Raw genomic sequence first — 21128 nt, 5'->3', positions numbered from 1 at the left:
GGGGTACGAGAATTTTTCCCACTGGTTCAGGAGACAAACGAAACATTTTCCAACATTATATATAATCGCGTTGCGAGAAAAAGAGACATTACTGTATCTGTTTGGGATTTCGCAGGTCAGGCACTTTACTATTCAACCCATCAGTTCTTTTTTAATAAAAATTCTATATACCTTGTCTTAATGGATATGACTAAGAGTTTGGATGAATTTATACAAGAAGATACATTACGTGGATCATTGTGTGGTTTAATGCAAGGTTGTACTTACTTGGATGTTTTCAAGTTTTGGCTGAATTCAATTCGCATTTACAGCGGTTATGACTCCATGGAAGGAAGGATTTCTCCAACGATTATTTTGGTTGGTACTCATAAAGATAAAATGCATGGCGACGATAAAGAGATTCAGAAAGATAAATATTTTGAAAGAGCCCTTAAGTCATTGAAAAGCACGTCGATCTTACATCACATTTATCGTAGGAAATTCCTGGTAAATAATTTATCTCCAGATGATTCCGTTTTTCATGAGTTGCAAAGAGAAATCGAACTTCTTGCAGAAGAGCAAGACTATTGGGGTGACAAATATCCATTTAAATGTATACAGATGGAACAGTTTCTCGACAAAATGAGAGATAAAGGCGAACAGTTACTACATATTGCAGAGATAACTGCCGCAAACAGTTTGTTTATACACCCACTTACTGAAAAAGAAATAAGCTTATGTTTGGACATTCAGCACAGACATGGCAATATACTGTATTTCAACACTGACCAACTCAGACATTTGGTTGTTCTTGCCCCGCAATGGATCATTGAAGCATTCAAGTCGTTTGTTACACACGTTCGATATAAAAAACCCAAAAATTCACATTATTGGGACATATATAAGAAACTTGCTATACTTAAACCAGAAATAGTCAATAGTTATGGACCAAAGTTCTTACCATATACGAGCAAATAGAAAACATGTCATGCAGTACATGGAGCATCTAGATGTCATAGCAAAGCCCTTAAAATTTGAGGATGACGTTGCGCCGACTAATCTGCAACAGCCTCAACAAGATACAGTTGATTTAGATTTCTATATCATGCCATGTCGCCTGAGGAAACCACCACTTCCAATTGAACAATTTACTTCGCTGGAACATTACAGGAAAACACCAGTTTTGTGCTTTGTATTTGTTCATAACTTCATGCCACCGTCGTTTTTCCACAGACTTATTGCCGTGTGTATAAGCACGTGGCCTTTAGCACAAGCTCAAGAAAAAGTGTTGTACAATGGACTTGCAGCGTTCGACATTAATGAAACCGACGTTTTGACAATTTGGTACAAGGATCATATAATCTATGCACGCATTCATACCTGGACTATAGATTTTATTTCTGGCCTTAATGCCGAGAAGTGTCAAGAAGTGCGACTCATACTGCGACGAAGTTTGCTTAAATTTGCCGGCCAGTCATTGGAACACCCATTGTCTTCCAAAGCGTTCGAAGAGCATATACTGTGCCCTGAAATGCAAAAGTCTTTGTACAATGAAGGTATGTTCAGAGTGACCGACTTTATGTATAGTTCAGAATTATATTGTGATGCATGCCGTCATTATATTGGAAGGGAAAAGGCATTGGGACACTGGTACAAAGAAGAAGAATTAGATCGATTAAATAATGAAAATGACGCAAATGGTGATGATCTTAAATTACTGGATGCCCAGTCCGCTAAAATATTTGCAAAAGCTCTTAAAGATGGCTTCGAAGTAGTGAAGAATATTCGCCTTATGGTCGTTGGAATGTTCGGCGTGGGAAAAACGTCTCTGGTTAATAATCTCATCAAAGACTTAAGGGATGAAAAACTTACTCCTGTTAGCACAGAAGGTATTGATCTGCGAAGATGTGAGCTTATGGACGATGGTGATTGGTGCTTAGATAAAGAACAAAAGTTAGTAAAGTATAAATTAAGGTTTAGAGAGGCTTTTAAGGAAGCAAGTCAAATGCCTACACCTATCAATATTAAAGAACCTTCCTTAACACAGTCTTTCACAGACACGCCCCAGGAAACAGAAGATGAAGTCAAAGATTCGGATACCGATATACAGTTAGATCCTTTAGAAAAAATACAAAAAAGTGTTGCAGAACGTAAAGACGAAGAGGGGATTCGAGAAATTTTCCCACTGGTTCTGGAGACAAAAGAAACGTTATCCGACAACATACTTACTCGTGTTGCAAAAAAAACAGACATTTCTGTGTCTGTTTGGGATTTCGCAGGTCAGACACTGTATTATTCAACACACCAGTTTTTTTAAATAGAAGGTCGATATACCTTGTTTTAATGGATATGACTAAGAGTTTGGATGAACCTGTAAACGAAGACGAAATAAGTGGACATTGGTGTGGTTTGATGAAAGATTGTACTTACCTGGATGTCTTCAAGTTTTGGCTGAACTCGATTCACATGAACAGCGGTTATAAGTCTATGACAGGCGCTATTTGCCCAACTGTTATTTTGGTTGGTACTCGTAAAGATGAAATGTCCGGGAACGATAAGGAAAAAGAGATTCAGAAAGATAACTATTTTGATAAAGCACTAGGATCGTTTGAACGCTCGTCGGTCTTACATCATATTCATTCAAAGAAATTCCTGGTTAATAATCTATCTCGAGAGGATCGTGTTTTCCATGAGATACGAAGGGAAATCAAACTTCTTGCAGAAAAGCAAGACTATTGGGGTGAGAAATGTCCAGTTCAATGGATCCAGATGGAACAGTCTGTCGACAAATTGAGAGATAAAGGTGAACAGCTACTTCAGATGTCAGATATAAAGACTGCAAATAGATCTTTAATACACCCACTTCCTGAACAAGAACTAGTCGCATTTTTGGACATGCAGCACAGACATGGCAATCTCCTGTATTTCAACACAGATCAACTTAAAAATTTGGTTGTTCTTGCCCCGCAATGGATTATTAAGGTATTCAAGAGATTTATTACGCATACGCCAGATAAAAACCCACTTTATTTAGAACATTGGAGAACATATGAGAATAATGCTATACTTAAACCAGAAGTATTTAATGAAATTATGGACCGAAGTTCTGACGACATAAAGCAAAAAAGAGATCATGTGATGCATTACATGGAGCATCTGGATGTTATGGCAAAGCCCTTAAAATTTGAGGATGACGTTGCGCCGACTAATCTGCAAAAGCCTCAACAAGATACAGTTGATTTAGCCGTTAATGTGAATCCCGAGTTTTTAGATTTCCATATCGTGCCATGTCGCCTGAGGAAACAACCACCTCCAATTGAACAATTTACTTCGCCGGAACAATGCAAGAAAACACCAGTTTTGTGCTTTGTATTTGTTCATAACTTCATGCCACCGTCGTTTTTCCACAGACTTATTGCCATGTGTATACGCACGTGGCCTATTAGCACACAAGATAACACAAAAGTGTTGTACAATGGACTTGCAGCGTTCGACATTAATGAAACTTACGTTTTGACAATCTGGTACAAAGATCATATAATCTATGCACGCATTACTTCTTGTAAGAAAGACATTAAATCTGGCCTTAATTTTGAGAAGTGTCAAGAGGTTCGATTGATACTGCGACAAAGTTTGCTTAAATTTGCAGGCCAGTCACTGGAAGACCCATGGACTAATACAGCGTTTGAAGAGCACATACAATGCCCGGATATGAAGAAGACTTTGTACAATAGGGGCATGTTCAGGGTGACCTCCTTTATGTATTTTTCTGAATTCGCATGTACCGCATGTCCTAATCGTCATGCTATTGGAAGGTACGAGGCATTGAACGACTGGTACAAAGATGCATTAGATCGATTCAATAACGGAAATTGCGATGGCTCACTTAAACCAGTTGAAGAAAGCGATCTTTTGAAAGTGTCTGAGGTCATTGGTAATGGCTTCTGGTTGCTAGGCATTCAACTTGGGTTAACAGACGCGGCAATGAACAAGCTTTATGAAAAATGGGGAAAAGATCGTCGGACATTCGTTTTTAAGTTCTTGGTAAAATGGAGAAATAGAAATGGAGAGAAAGCAACGCTAAAAAGTCTTAATATAGCTTTACACGCTGCACATGTTAATCTCCCAAATGATAAAAACACAGAGCAGGCTTTTCCTGTTTTATCGCAGCCGCATCCCTGTGCATCAACTTCAAAATCAGCTAAGCCGCGATGCTGGCTTTTTTGATAAAGTTTAGTTTCCAGCGCTTGAAATTCTCACAATCGCTTGCAAGCTCTGATTGTTGTTTACATTCTTCTAACGACAAATCCAATCATCACACTGTAATCAACTGTTTGTGTATAGGTTCTTACACAAGACGTGTGTGATATGAACGTGTTGTTTTATAACCAATTCTAGTTTGGTTCAGATTTACGCGCCTTCGTTGTACATCACATTCACGCTTGAGTAGTGCTACAAACAATAAAATGACCTGCCCAACATCCAACATTAACAGTTTTACGTCATTGCGCGTGCCACCGTTGACAACGTTCTCTCTTTGACATGGACAGTATGATAGTTGTCAATCATTTCTTTCCACAATATTACCAGCCAAGCATGTGGACTCACTGATTTCTATAGTAACACCATAATAAAATCATATGCTCTGAGAAGGTTCCACACTTCCGATTAAATAAACTGTGTTGTTGGATTTGTATGGTATGAATAGTATTGTTGAATTATGTCTATCTGTTAAACATTGTTTCGTATATTACGGTGTAGTTTAATGCTACATGGTTCATGTGTACACATTTACTCATTAGTAGGCGGAAAATAACTAAGAGATTAGAAATCGTTTGGAAATTCGTACCAACTTCAAAAGCTTTGTACAGTATTCAAGACCCTGAATTGATGTAAGATTAAGAAATAAAATTAAACAAACTTACGTCATATCCGTACATGGGAAAAGAAACCACTTTTATTAAATTTTTGATTCCTCACCAATTTTATCAGTTTTTAATAAATATTTATATACTTTATTTCTATGAGTTTGGTCCATATGAGTGTGTGTGTATACTTTATAATAAACAAGATTTGTGTCATTGAGCCATCTTCAGAAAATTATATGAGAGCAGTATAAAACAACTTTTAAGGTATGTTCATACGGAATAATTATTAACTTAGCCTCATTGGATATATAAAAGCTTATTGATCGTTTTGTTAAAACACACTTTTGAAATAATAATTAGATATTGTTAACTTTTAGCTCACCTGATTAAAAGGTGGCCATAGGTAGCATTTGTAATTGCGTTTGTCCGTCCTTAACATTCAACTTGTTAATACTCTGTCTAGAGACCACATTCGTGGTCCGATCTTTAGGAAATTTTGTCAAAATATTTGTGTAAATTTTGTCTCTTCCGAGTTTGAATGTGGGTCACGTGAGGTTAAAAACTCTAAAAGACTCAGTTTCGTTCAATCTTCGTAAAACTTGTTCTTAACATTTGTTTTAATGATATATAGGCTGAGTTCGAAAATGGTCGTGGTTCGTTGAACAACATACCCGCAAAGGGGCGGGGCAGTTTTCATTACATGGCTGTAGTGAAACCTTGTTAACATTCTAATAGACACATGGGTAGGTCAATCATATTTGAACGTGCTCAGAAAGTTTGATCTAACAATAGCTAATCCATGATAAAAAAATGGTTCAAGTCTATTGAAAAACATGGCTGCCCGGAGTAAGGGCAGTCATCCTTATATGGCTATATCGACACCTAGTTATCTCTCTTGAAGTCTCATTTTTTCCATGTATCCATGACAATTGTTCAAAATGTTTGTTAACATGATATTTAGAATAATTTCGACCAATATTCCGGTCGGTTGAAATTGCTTCTTTCTGATGATGATTCCAACCATTTAAAAATACCATGATAGTGTGATATTGAAGATGATTTTGTTGATGATGATGGTTCACTCTGATGATGATGATGAGGAGGAGGAGGAGGGTAGTTAAAGCATCATGAAACATGAAAACAGGAAACAAAAAAAACAATGTCTAATTGTATTGAATTACTCTTATTAATTATATCCATTACTTCATATTATTGTTATTTATTTTTCATAAATTTCACATAGCAATAAACAAAGTAAAACATAAAGAACTAATTCATATGAATCTTTTTTGACATTCTATTCAATATATATGGAATACCAGTAACTGTAATTGGAATCCCTCCGTTTGATCTAAAATCATTCATACGTATCCTAATAAATTCAGGAGATACGACCCGCTGCCGGCTTATTGAGTTTTCTTCCATAATTGATACAATTTAAATTCGTTACACGAATTTAAAGATTTAATTACTGGAATAAGTAATTGCTTGCCTTTTTTTAAAGATATACACATGTAGTTTCATAACTGCACTTTTAGTGTGTTTAGTTCATTTATTGTGCTATTATCACATTGGTTAACTTATCAATCATTGTATTACGTTTCCACTTCAATAGAAAATAAGTTTAAAGCTAATTATATGGAGCACATGTTTATCAAAATCGTTGATAATTCTGTGTACTTTTAACAAAAAAGGCTATACACACTTTTTAAAATTGTTTTCAATCTTTTCGTTTTCTATGCAACTTAAGATAGAGTTAATTTTAAGTGTACTTTTCTTTCCGATTGCTTTAAAGGAAACGTTATATATAAACCGAGTTTAAATTAACACACAGTTTTATTTTTTGTAATGTTTTCGACATAAAGAAATGATTTGCTTCTTTATCACAAACAGATACTTTGTTGTTGTGTGAGCGTGCATCCTATGATTTGTTTGACATTTGTTTAATCAAAATGATGTGATGTGTGGGACTGTTTAGGTTTACTACTGGTCCGTTTGTCAGACAATCCGAATCAAAATACGGATCTCGTGCTAAATAGTAATTAAGCTTGTTTTATAAAACTGTGTGTGTGGATAGATGGTCGTATTGGAAATGAGCGCATTATTTCTCCTTTTGTCAGACAAAAATTGCGATGGTTATAGACATAAGAGAAAACTAAAATATGGATCCTGTTACAACTCATAAAGTACTAATGCTATGTTGAACAAACTCGTTGCTTTATTTGGACAATATATTCACTTTTAATTTCCCGCTATGATATCCGAACATTTACGAGCGAACGCAAGAGTTGCTTTGAGCAGCGTCGGAATCAAAGTGTAGTTGCACATTATCTAATGGACTTTGAAGAGTAGGTCACTTGTATTTATTTATAACTTGGTTTCATGTCAAAGGTCATTATTTCGATTTCAATTATTAGATTATCTTTCATGAGTGTATTAGTTCACACATCGTTTACTGTATTGATTTGTATATGTATTGAAATGGTGTGTATGTCATCGCGTGTACTTGACTCTAAAAGAAGTGTTTAAAATAATAGACCGTTGTATTAAATATAATCAGCTGTCGTAAATTATACAAATGAACGCAATTAGTCCGATCCTGACTCGAGATCATCCGTAAAACAAAACAAGATGACATCGTTGAAACGATTTTTAGATGTTAAAAAGTTAAATGTTTGTATTATAACGTTTTTACACCAATACTACTTGTTTTCTGGTATTCCTATTGTATGACACTTTCAGATTTTCTGTTGTTGGAAGTTTGTATATAGCATTATAGCATTTGGCTGTGTGTATGGATCTTAAAACACATCTTAAGTATTCTCTGTGAATATACTATCTTTCTACGACAATTATTTTAAACCTACGTAGCTGAATCATTTTTGTATTATATGAACTATTAACCAATGTCTTTTGTAATTAATTGATTTATAGTAACATACATCTTAGGTTTACGTTAAATAACGCAGACGAAGTAAAGACAAAATATTAAAATCTTTAAATCCCATTACAGATTTGGAACAGTGTTATGCATGCATAATACTATGTTTAAACTACTACTACTACTACTACTACTACTACTACTACTACTACTACTACAACAACTACTACTACTACTACTACTACTACTACTACTACTACTACTACTACTACTACTACTTCTTCTACTACTACTACTACTTCTACTTCTACTTCTACTACTACTACTACTACTACTACTACTACTACTACTACTACTCCTACTCCTACTCCTACTCCTACTCCTACTACTACTACTACTACTACTACTACTACTACTACTACTACTGCTACTTCTACTACTACTAATACTACTACTACTACTACTACTACTACTACTACTACTACTACTACTACTACTATTACTACTACTACTACTACTACTACTACTACAACTACTTCTACTACTACTACTACTACTACTATTACTACTACTACTACTACTACTACTACTACTACTACTACTATTGCTGCTGCTACTACTACTACTACTACTACCTCTACCACTACTACTACTACTACCACTACTACTTCTACTACTACTACTACTACTACTACTACTACTGCTACTACTACTGCTAATACTACTATTACTTATACTACTTCTACTACTACTACTACTACTACTACTACTACTACTACTACTACTACTACTACTACTACTACTACTACTACTACTACTACTACTACTTCTACTACTTCTACTACTACTACTACTACTACTGATGTTGCTGCTACTTCTACGGCTACTACTTCTACGACTATTCTACTACTACTTGAAAAATGAAACCGACTTTATGTTTTATGTCACCCTGACAGTTTGATATAAAATATAGAAATGTAATACAAATCGATTGGCAAGTAAATATTCCCTTCGATTCAAGCATTTGATTAAAATTCAATCAATCCACTTATATTGTTTAAGAAATGCCTTTATAAAAGAGAAACTGCATTTTAAGTTCCATGCAATTTTGTCTAACTAAAATAGAAAATATGTCGGGAACATATTTTGTTACATGATTATTCAAGAGATTCTCTCTTTTTGGTTATGTTTCGTTGTTATTGTCAGCAATATTAAAACTTGTAACAAACTGTTTCATACTGCAAAAATATAACTGTTTTTGCATCAACATTAAACATTGACTGTTCGATATATATAGTGTATGATTTTTTCTTTTGTTTTGTGTTTGAGAAGCTGTTGCGACAACCGCTTGGCTAGACACATTTCATGCAGCATTAGGCTTAGAAAAACTGACTGCATGCTTAATACTCACCAACAAAGTGGTTCTTGCTTTTTTATGCTTTCAATGGCCTGAAATATGAGCACATGTGACCATTTGACTGTTCTTTAGAATGAATTTATGGTGTTATAATTTTAAAGTTTATTAATAATTATAGTAACAAGTAAAAATAAACTAGTTCGAGCCCGCTGCAACTTCATCACCAAGCTTGTTAATTTGAGAGCTATTTAAAACATGATGTCGTTAATACACGTCCCTTTTCAGTATATTCGGTACTAAAATATGTGACATAACGATATACACACTATAAATAACGCAAGTAGATTGATTATTTTATATAAAAAATATAAATAATTCACTACGCATGCACAGTTTGCATTCCGGGGTTTACCCCTCGACGATGATGATCAATCTACTGGCGTTATTTATAGTTAACTGGTAATTACCTGGTAGACATACCCAGTAAAATTTATTAACAAATATACTGAAAATATGAAAACTTAGCAACTTTTTTTCAAGTAATGTAATATACCAGTCGTGATATTTTAATCAATAAAAACTTATAATTGTTAACAAATACGGTATTTTACTACTTTTCTTTTCTTCGTCGTCGTGGTTGACATTCCCTTTAATATTGATAGTTCAAAGGTAATTACAGATTTTTCTGTATGCCAGGTAATTAATAAAAAGCGCGCAACAAGCAAAAAGGCACAGTCAGTTTAGGGGCAATTGTGATGTGTGATGATGATTTCGAGGAAAAAACTGCGCTTTTAAACAGTGTTAACTAGCTTGAGTTATTATAGAATTTCTTGTTTATTGAGTACACTTTTGTTTTTTGTTGTTCAGTGATTGATATTTTCAACACAATAGCATAAAAGTAAAATTTAAACTGCAACAGATTCACTCCGGGAAGCATTGCTTTTGCCGCAATGCTGATTAAAATTAATTATGGCTTTATAAATGTAGGGATTTCATTTATACCTTTGACCAGATACTGAACAGCATCATACGTCTGCGTTATTGACGCTTAGGTAAAAATACAAGCCATAATTTCCCGATTTTAATTGTCGGAAATCATATTCCGTCTTAACACCTACTGACATCCCTGCATGGGTATGAGAGCAATTAAATGTAATAACAACATACACATATTTTGACTATTTTGCTCTTTTTTTATTCGGCGGACAATACGCAGAATAATTTTGTCCAAAATGTCATGCAGTATTCCGATTCTGGCAAAAAGGTTAGACGAAAGCATTATATATGTAAATATAAAAGGTTAAGATTGATAACATATAGGATATTGGTGGAGGCGATATGGTAATGACCTATAATTGATAATCAATTCACCGTTTATTTTTTCCTGAAATGTCTTATTCCTCAATTGCCGTTACTCTCTTCTCAAGATGATCAAAATTGAAAAATCATATATCATATATACCAATACACCAATTATGGTTAGACTAACCCAACCGTTTTTATTCGTGCCGAGCCTGATATATCACAAAACGCTAGGCGCTTATCTGTTGTTGTTTTGTGTTTATCACCGCTCTACATCCCAGGAATGAATATGTTTAATTCCGCTTGGTTTGTTTATCATTACGCCACGAGCACGTATCCTCATTATTTGTATAAAAACAACTTAAGTAGTTAGCGTTTTTTTGCAGGGAGTATTTGTTTTTTCTCGTTCAATGTAGTTGCATTACCGTGTAAGAATGATATAAAAGGTTTTCACTATATTAGATGTATTGCAAATTTCCGTGGTGGATACTGTGGATACTGTAGTTGATGTAATATACTAATTATTATTCTTATTGCATAAAGCAATCAGCCAAAACATTTGGTATGATTGTTTAGTTAGGCCTTAAACGAAGTAAAACATCCCAGTATGAAAAATTTTGGTATGGCGTGCGTGCGGGCGGGCGGCATCAAATAGGTAGTTTCCAGTTAATAACTTTAGTTTTCATTCAATAAAGCTTCATACATTCTGTGATATAACAATCATGCATGGGGACCTAGCTTGTGATTGTATTTTTGTTTGGCGTGTTGAGTTATGGTCAATCGCACTGTCACGAGAGATAGAAAGACAGTTTCAGCTCAATATAGTCGTGTCAAACCGTTCACCACAGAGAATGGCCAGACTACAACAGCAGGATCCAGATATTGGCGTTGTTGTGAAGTGGCTACAATCTGACTGCCAAAGACCTCCAAGAGACACTGTTTCTGGCTTTTCACCCAGTGTTGGAAATTTATGGCTAGATTGAGACTTACTAACATTGATCGACGGTGTGTTATTCAAGAAATTCATTTTGAAAAACAAGTGAAGAATGTCCTCTATTGGTAGTCCCAAGTGTGATGCAAAGAGAAATTTTAATATCAGCACATGACTCAAATACTGGTGCACATTTGGGCATTGATAAGACTCATTCGATGATTAAACTTAAATTCTTTTGGTACAAAATGAAAAACAGCATAAAACGTCACTTCAAGTCTTGTGACAAATGTGCAAAGCGGAAACGGCCAGCAAAAACACCTAGAAGTCCATTGACAGAATACACCGTTGGATACCCAAAGGATAGACTTTCAACAAACATTATGGGTCCATTACCGGAAACTGAAAATGGGAATAGATATTGCCTTGTAGTAATCGACAATTTCACAAAATGGGTTGAAGTGAACCCAATGAAGGATCAATCGGCAGGTACAGTAGCAACAAAAATAGTGTATGAATTTCTGTCAAGATATAGAATGTGCTTAGACATTCATTCGGATCAAGGCTCGAATTACCAGTCAAACCTTTTAAGGAAGTGTGTCGCTTATTGCAAATCAATCAAACACGAACCTCTGGTTATAGAGGCATGGCTAATGGTGCTCCAGAGAGATTTAATCAGGTGCTCCAAAATATGATTTCAACTTATGTGAATGAAAATCAAACCAATTGGGATGAAGACTTGAATCCAATAACGTCAGCATATCGTAGCTGCGAGCATGATGCGACCGGATTTACACCAAACATGCTAATGTTGGGTCGGGAAGTGACTATACCAGCAGAAATATCGTTGAGTTGCATCGTGACAAAGAAAACACCTGACAGTTAAGTGGAATATGTAAATAAACTTCAGGAAAAACTATCTTATGTGTATCAAATTGCCAGAGAGACGCCCAAGAAAAACGCAGTTCGTCAAAAGAAGGATTATGATTCACGAATTAGTAAACATAATGATTAGGTTGGGGACTTGGTGTTGTGCATTAATACTTTAAAATATAAAGGATTATCAAAGAAAATTACGCCAAATGTATGGGAAGGACCTTATCAAATTCAAAGAAAAATCAGCGATATTTTGTTCACATTGAAACAAGGCAGAAGATCACATGTTAAAGTTGTATATCATGACAGATTGAAGCCGTACACAGGCAACAGATTCCCTGACTGGTGCATTCAAGGTCATGGCCTGTTGAAGACACCAGAAAACAAAGGAAACACGAGTGCAGAGCAGGTATCATCACAGACAGCTAGCAAGGTCAAGAAAGATGTTATTATTCCCCGTAAGAGTCTTCGTCAAAGAAATCCAGTTAACCTTTATCAAAGCTAGTGCCAGACAACAGCCTGATCTAATGGCCGTTTAGCTGTTAAAGTGGTCATCAATTAATGGTTCGTTGTTTACATTTCCGAGCAGTTCAACTGCTACCCTACATATCAAACGGGAATCTGTCAGCATGTTACACCTAAGAGCAAAAATTAATTCTTCATGTGTGTGTCTCCAGTACAACAAATGGAATATGTAGTGTCACTGTGTGCGCTTTTATAGTGTTTAATTTAGTGTTTATAATTCCATGTTGTGCCTATATTATACATTTGTTAATGTTAGTTTAAAGTAATAAGTGTTAGGCACTTAACGCGGATGCATATTAGGACTTGTGTGATAGTGATATGTGTGATTGTGTAAATATGTGCAACTAAATATTAAGACTTTCAAGTTATAAGTTGGACAATAAAAGAAGATTTTGTAGATGTGCTTATTTAACAGAGTGTTTACTTTGCATATGACTAAGAATGTATATTCTTGCTTTCATATAATCAAACTGTTACGATGTTGTAGATATACTAGTAATGCATGATGTTGGAGATAAAGTTGTTGAAGAATAATATTTCTTTGAATGTGTTTCTTGTTAATTAAAAGGACAAAACTTGTAATGATTCATTATATTGATGGATAGATCTGTGTAATTTTTATTGAGAAGTTATTTGCAATACAATTCAATGTATATGGATGTTTAATGCCATGTCATGTAGTAATTTACAAGTAATATTCCTTGTTGTGGAGGTTTCTTATCATGTACAAGTAATTTAAAAGGGGTGATTCATATGATGTTATGTATTATCACAATGTATCATCATCTCATAGTAAAATTCCTTATTTGTAGAAGGTTTCTAATATAAGTATTAATAATACATAATAGTTTATTTGTATCTGTAGATTTGTGATGTAATATTATATTCATATAAAGTGTTTTGATAACAGTTCCCGTTTAATATGTTGTGAGTGTGAGTCTGGCTATTTAGTCATGTATGCAACTATTTGGCTTAATTGAGGACAATTAAGAAGCTAAGGTGAGGGAAGTGTTGTAATTTTAGTATAAGATTTCAATTTAGACTGCTCTGTTTGATGCCATGAGGCATGGTGGGCATTTGTTATTAGAACAGGATACCAGTTGGTCATCATTTTGTAATAAAGATTAGCAACACTGGTCTGTTCCGGTGCTCGCAGAGTCTGCTTGTCAAATATGTCAACACTTGCAAAAATAAATACCAATTAAATGTTAGGTCTTATCTGTGTCTGTCCCCACATCCAAATATGGGAGGGTGGGCAGAATTGTATGAAAAGCCAGGTTGAGAGAGAGGCTGGGGAGAGTGGAATGGAACGTTGAGATGTAAAGACACAAGTAGTATGAGAGACTTAATCATTGGTGTATATATTTATTATCATAGTGTGCAAATAAAATGTAAAGTGTATATACTGTGTTGTGAACTTATAAAATTTCCTCCCTCAAAACTTGTAACACAATAACCGCAACCAGCAACATGCGATACTTGTGTGCGTAGTATATGTACATTATGCCGTGGATTCGATACTAACGCGTTTTGCTTTTGTATATCATATTTTTTATATATTTTTCACATTAATAAAAATCGTTTTCTACAAATCACCTATCCGATACTGGTTTCATGGGTTTTTAAAAGCAATTCAGAAAATGTGCCGTATTGGCTTATAAATATGCATTAAACAATATTGACTTAAACGTTTTTCGATATTGGATTGATACGCATTTGTATGCCAAGTAGTTCAGTGTTTCGGAGTGTTATTTCCAATAAATACTTCTAAAAGACCATTTTATACATTATTTTTATATTATTACTGTAAATATTAATGTAAATAAATGTCTATTAATATTAATTAAATAGAAATTTAAAATAAAACACACATTAAGAACGAAATACAAACTTAAAATCCAAAACTGCATTTTTAAAAACACTGATAAACATTTAAGTTCACTTTACACAAACCCTGATGTTCTAAATTATATCCGAGTTCAAACCAATGCTTGTGTATATAGAACTGAGTTCCTCGCCAGCTTTTTAATATGCCCCTAGGACAAAGTGTTGCGTGATCTTTTTACCACTTATTTTGCTATATGAATTAAGTATATAAAACAAAAAAGTTGTTTATATACTAGGTAACAATAGTTTTTAATGCCATTAACATATCTTTCTAGCTAAAGACATTGTAATAAGAGATAGGAAATTATCAAGTTAAGACTTAACATAAAGACACTTATTAAAGATCAGTAAACACTGCCCAATACTATAATGCTTTTTAAAAACGTCCAACAACACACAATATATGAAGGTTAATTACAATAGGAAGGCCGTTAAACTAGTAATATTGGTGTTGACAAGTTTAATTAAAAACCTGTTTGCAACTTTTAGCATCTTAATATCGTGTCACGATGTCTTCTTGTTTCGTTGTACGGATGATTTCGAGTCAGGATCGGATTCATTCGGTTTGCGTTAAGGATATAGAAAATAAATATCTAGATTCTCATCCAAATTTTGGGGAAAATTGGGGCGGGTGGGTGGGTTTTATATTTTATTTTTTATTTTTCATTTTATGTGTCGGACCTATATATAAGTTATATAAGTTATGAAATGTTCACGAATTTGTTTGTTTATATAACGCATATATGTATATATGTAAAATTATATAGAATAAAAGAAATACATTATCAAAATTTGTGTTTCATTTGACCCGTTTAATATCATGTTAAACATATTCTGACATTCAATAAACATTGACTAGACAAAGTATTGAAGAAAATACAAATCTGTAACAGAAGAGAATTCAATTTTCTAGGCAGCCGACAGCTTGACTTCCTGTAACATCGAGTGACACCTGTGTCAATTCTAGATTATTTCGGATGACGAAGGCACAGACGATTTTTTGGTGGTCAACTTCCAACGATGGGGCTTGATCATACGAACCACAAATAAACTCATCGTACACATCCGCGCGAGTTAAAGTTTCTGCACATTTTGACACCCCGTACCAATCTTTCACGGTTGTTGCGCCGTTTTTACACCTCAAAATAAGAAACATTTTGTTGTTGTTCGCGCTCGATCAGTAAAATTTTAGACGACGCTCATGCGCCGTTAAAAATCAATAAGGTATAAAAAAAATAGGTTTGTTTCTGGTTACATGCCCCAAAAAATGTGTGTCCGTAGGTAGGCTTTTTTTCTTTCCACAACACTTAATTGAATATTTAACTCAATAAGAATGTCATTATTTTCAGGTACAAGCAGTGTGAAATGCATGACGTCATAGTACTAACTTTCAGATATAGTTCTTAACAAGAAGAAGTTTGATCCATATTGTCTTCATCTGTAAATTACTGTACAAATAAATATTCTTTTTAAACTAAATACTGCATTTTGAATAAAGCATTTATTGACTAGAATAAATGTCAATGAAAGAAAACATTAACAAAAATAACAGTTCTGAACGATTCAGACGCTTTCCGCAGTTACGGACATACAACTCGGATGCGGATTTTGTTACAGAAAAAAACTTTTGTCTTTATCTGAAAATTACTGTACAAATGAATATTCTTTGAAAACTAAAGACTGCATTTTGAATTAAGCATTTATTGACTAGAATAAATGTCAATGAAACAAAACATTCACACAAAAAAACAGTTCTGAACGATTCAGACGCTTTTCGCAGTTGTGTTAATTTCGGACTTAAAATTCGGATGAGGATTTTGTACCAGAAAAAAACTTTTGAGTTGGCGGTTGAAAACAGGGTCGGTCGGGTAACCGGAAACAATACTTCTTCTTTTAGGCCAAAGCGTCTCGGAGACATTGAGTTGCCGATTCGCACTTCGCTATTTTCGAACTTTCAGCCGTTTCGTCCGTAGTATTTTCCGGCTAAAAAAATTTTTACGGATTTTTTTTTCAAATAAAAAACGTTCGGGCGGGAAGATTTTCGAGGGTCGGGCGGGGATGAGAATCTAGGAATTTGTTTTCTATGGCCTTATATGCATTATTTATGCAAGCTTGTCAAGAAATCTGCAGCAGCCTTCATCAAATTCCGAAATGCAACTGTGTTAACAATCCGCTTGTGGAACTTATGCCTTAGTCATTTTCAGTCAGTAAATATGAATATTGCATAATTAATAAATTTGAAAAATAAATAAGCACGAGAACTACGTCATTTTTCCAACGCTTCTCGAAGCAAATCTTATGTTCGCTGGTAAATATATTGATATCGTCGCGGAAAATTTTAATGAAATATATTGTCTCACACAAAATAATAACGAGCATTTTGTCAATCAATGTTACCAGACCCATTCTAGGGTTGATATTTTGGCTATTGCTTTAAGGAACAAAGAATTTTGTAAAGGTTAAATTTATTTTACGAAGTATTCTTCGATTTCGAGCATTTACATATCTTTAATGTTTAGAAAATTATTTAGTGTTCTTAGTAAGAAGTTTTATACGGACCCAGATTGCCTTACAAACCAATAGTGTTTGTACGATTTATATCCTCTTATTACGAAATTAAGAACATCGCTTGCAAAGTAATACAAGAAGATGCATTATTGTGCAATATCCATTTATCGTATGACTTGCTTCTTGGAGCTCGTTAGTTTAATCGACATGAACATATTTTTTCCACACCAAACAGTATGGTTATAAATGTAACAACAATAAATTAACCTGCATAATGGAATAGGCTATATTGTTAATCAATACAGAACCTTATAAATACATAAATAGGACTGATTCAAGTAGAAAAAAGAATTGATAGGAAGCATAAAATTCCAATCAAATAAAAATAATCAGAACATTTTGTATCTAAACAACTACTTGAAACTATAATTCGTAAATAATAATACTATAAAAATATAATACTGATGGAATATGAACAGTTAAACAATACTGATGAAACATGAACAATTAAATTTAAAAAAATAAATAATAATCATTTAAATAAATAAAACTATCAATTAAACGCATTAATATGTTCTTAAAGATCTTTATAAACAAATGTGTTATAATACATATAACTGCATATACGTATTATAATGTTTTAATGCATGTTCTATCTTTGCTCTTATAGCATTCCGTGTGTTATTTTAAAAAGATGATTTTTACACCTGTATTTATTCTGATTGACTTTATTAATATGCACAAGGCAGATATAGTTCGTATTGAATTAAATATAGTAAAACAATATAAATATATCAACAATTTCTAACCCAAAACAATATCAAATCACAAAGTTTGGTAAATAGTCGTCTTCGCGTAAATCAGGGCTAGGATGCCGCTTTCCACACCCACAAGGTCTCGTCAGACGATTGAGAATACTCTTCATTCTTCCTTGCGGGCACTGGTTCCGATGGTGACGTCATATCCTCCTCCCATTCATATTCGTGGAAACCGCGTTGGTAATGGCCGCAGCCGCGCGGGTTGGATTTTACAGCGGGCTTTTTTGTTAGCCGGGCTACAAGATCATCGACGAATTCTTTGTTCGCGGTCCTGAAAAACATTAGTAGTCTATGTCGATAGGTGTGTCGGCTAAGCATAAACAAACAAGTGCGGCTACAAATAGACCATATGTGCGCAAAAAAGTATATTTTTTAAAAAGATTTTAGATGCGGGAAACATCAGAACATCTTATCAATTGTTCTTAGGCACAACGTAGTCATACAAAACAACGTAAATCAGAACATTCCTCGCAGCGTTACTTGATATGACCCGTTGGTATGATTTGTCGAATGCAATGTCACCTAGCGGTTTCCTACTGCTTGCTTTCTAGAAGCGCAACTCAATCAAAAGTTCTTGTACATTGTCGGCTGCAATGTTTTCTTACGGAATCGTAGAACGTGCTTCCACGCAGAAGTACTTTATGATACGTGGTTGTTCAATGTCTACTGCAATTTAATCTTATGGAATCGTTCTGCATGCTTTCTTGTGCTCGATTTTCCATTCTCGTTGTCGTTGTCCGCTTCCCTTTTTGTATAAGCCTTTATATAATCGAACTCATATTAAAAAAAGAATGTTGAGACAGGCTTTGTTCAATGAGAATTTTGTTTCGTATTGCGTAGCGCGTTTTACGACATAGGATTTTAGGCGGGAATAAAACTCGTATACATTCTATATTGTCCCAGTACGTTTTAGTATACATATTTTCCGTACCCAGGGTACATTCAAGTAGTATCCGAGCCGACACTCACCAATCGAGGTTTTTTGCAACGCTACTTTATGGCACGTTGTTAAACGTTGTCGACTGCAGTTTAACCTAGAAGAATCAGTGCAAAACATTGTATAACGCCGGGGCGTGGCGTTGCAGAACCTGACTACACTTTTGTAGAACGTGATAGTCAAAAACGTTCGAGGCTACCCCCGAGCGTATTAACGTAACGTCTCGATTGAGGCATAACACCATGCATGTAACATTACGTATAGTAATAAAACACGAAAATAAGCAAAACATATGAAAACACGGATATGAAAACCAGATATGAAAACTTGGTTATGAAGCATCTTATATGAAACACCGGTTATAAAACACACGTTATGAAACAGCAGATATGAAACGCCGGTTATAAAACACAAGTTATGAAACACCGGTTATAAAACACCGGATATCAAACATCGGTTATGAAACTCCGGATATTCAACTCCGGATATTAAACTCCGGATATTAAACACTGGAAATGAAAACACAGCAATGAAGCGCCAGTTATAAAACATCTGATTTGAAACACAGAATATGGAACACAGGTTATGAAACACTTGTTATGAAACACTGTATATGAAATGCCGAATATGACATCATTCCCACCTGAAAGCAGGCGCACGGGCTACGTCGATGTTGTACTCCGGCACGAACTCCATGTTCACCTTCGGACGACGCCGGGCTCTGTTCTTGTGGCGCTCGTTGGCTTGTTTCTCCAACTCCAGAAATTCTGTTTAACAAACGATGTCACTATTTGGCCGCGTAATGGGAACACTTGGCTTAATGCATGTGCGTAAAGTGTTGTTCCATATTAGCCCGTGCGGTCCGCACAGGCTAATCAGGGCCGACACTTTCGGCCTAAACTCGATTTTCGCTAAGAAGATAGTTTTTTTAAATGACAAATACCATAACAGCGGAACGTGTAGATAATGTAATCATGTAGATAAAGTACATGCTTTCTTGAAAATCTGGCGTAATGCATGTGCGTAAAGAATCATCGATGATTAGCCTGTGCAATCTGCACATGCTAATCAGGGACGACACTTTACGCACATTAAGCTAAGTTTTCCCAGAACGATACAAAAATTTACTCCGACATACATAGCAGAGCAAACCTTTAAGTCAGAATAAAAGCGTAGGATGTTAATGCTACGCACATGTAGTCTTATTCAAAATTTATTTTTAAAATGCCTTTAGAGGACGAATGTAAGACGTTGGTTCGGATTCACGGATTCGCCGGCCTCAATGTGTTAATATAACAGTTAAGTATGAGTGAAATACTCTTTATCTTAAAAAAATATCTAGAGCTCTGTTGTTAAGAAAAAAGTTTAGTATAGCAGACATGTCGTAAATGGCCTTGCTCACGAGGATACCGGAAGGAAGAAGCCTGGGTGTTCAGCTTAACAACAACAACTAAACTGCATAAGGACACGAAAGTGGGCACAGCTTTTGGCAGGAAAGCCACATTATTCCGGACATACCATTTGGATTGAAAGGTTATAAAGGCTAAACGTTTTGTCTTAAAAACACAAAGTCGTCTTACCTGGTCTGTATAATTTCTGCCTTGGAATTTTCTGGTGCATGGTTTTCTCCCGTGTCGTGTACAGGTGTTTGATGTTATGCGACTGTAACGCCCCGTATGTTACGTTAAACGCCATATTGATTGGTGTCTTTTACGCCAAGTGTACGTTGATAAAAGGTGTTTACGTGTCAACCGTCTGGTTTCTCGTTTTCTATCGTCCATACATTACTTGATGGCACAATTAGAACATTCACTTATACACCTTTCAGGTCGATGCAATGATGCAATAACGAGCATACATTTAGGCAAAAAATGAACCTTTCATATGTTCTTTAGCACATTTCTTCTAATCTTTCATTTATCTCGGAATGTACGACGTATTATTATCTCAAGTAGTTAACACCGTATTGTTATCTTTGATATTTCCCTTTATATTGGTTTATATATTAACTGTCGTAATTGAAATCACAAACCACGAATCCACATCAGGTTGCTTTATTCCAAAAATGAAATCAGCAGTCAATCTGTATTAGCAAAGTTGTATGTCACATTTGCAAACGGTGCCGTCCAAAAACTGACATGAATATTTTTATTAGAACACAATGTATTCATTATGCCATGTCAACCGTATATCTGAAAACAGAAATGAGATTTGATTTAAGTAAAACAATCGACCTTTACCCATGCAGTATTACATATA

General features: G+C 34.8%; 2 protein-coding genes across 2 annotated transcripts in view; one reads left to right on the top strand and one right to left on the bottom strand.

Moving 5' to 3' along the window:
- LOC127838237 (uncharacterized) overlaps positions 1-21128 on the top strand; it is an 88616-nt gene that overhangs the window by 55112 nt on the left and 12376 nt on the right. The window lies entirely within an intron of this gene.
- LOC127839787 (uncharacterized) lies at positions 17981-20711 on the bottom strand. Its single transcript, XM_052368174.1, has 3 exons — positions 20450-20711; positions 19513-19636; positions 17981-18203 (listed from the first exon to the last, which is right to left on the bottom strand). The coding sequence occupies exons 1-3, from the start codon at positions 20562-20564 to the stop codon at positions 17981-17983; spliced, it is 462 nt and encodes a 153-aa protein (XP_052224134.1). The 5' UTR covers positions 20565-20711.

Source organism: Dreissena polymorpha, chromosome 7, assembly GCF_020536995.1.
Source record: "Dreissena polymorpha isolate Duluth1 chromosome 7, UMN_Dpol_1.0, whole genome shotgun sequence".
NCBI classification, from domain to species: domain Eukaryota; kingdom Metazoa; phylum Mollusca; class Bivalvia; order Myida; family Dreissenidae; genus Dreissena; species Dreissena polymorpha.
Note: the sequence above shows the minus strand (reverse complement) of the source record. Positions and strands in the feature narration are given on the sequence as shown.

Excerpts from the sequence above, each read along its gene's own strand:
- LOC127839787 (XM_052368174.1), bottom strand. The coding sequence starts at position 20,564 with ATGGCGTTTAACGTAACATACGGGGCGTTACAGTCGCATAACATCAAA. Across the intron at positions 19,637-20,449 it reads GCAGAAATTATACAGACCAG|AATTTCTGGAGTTGGAGAAA; the intron begins GTAAGACGACTT and ends TTTGTTAAACAG. Across the intron at positions 18,204-19,512 it reads GCCCGTGCGCCTGCTTTCAG|GACCGCGAACAAAGAATTCG; the intron begins GTGGGAATGATG and ends AATGTTTTTCAG.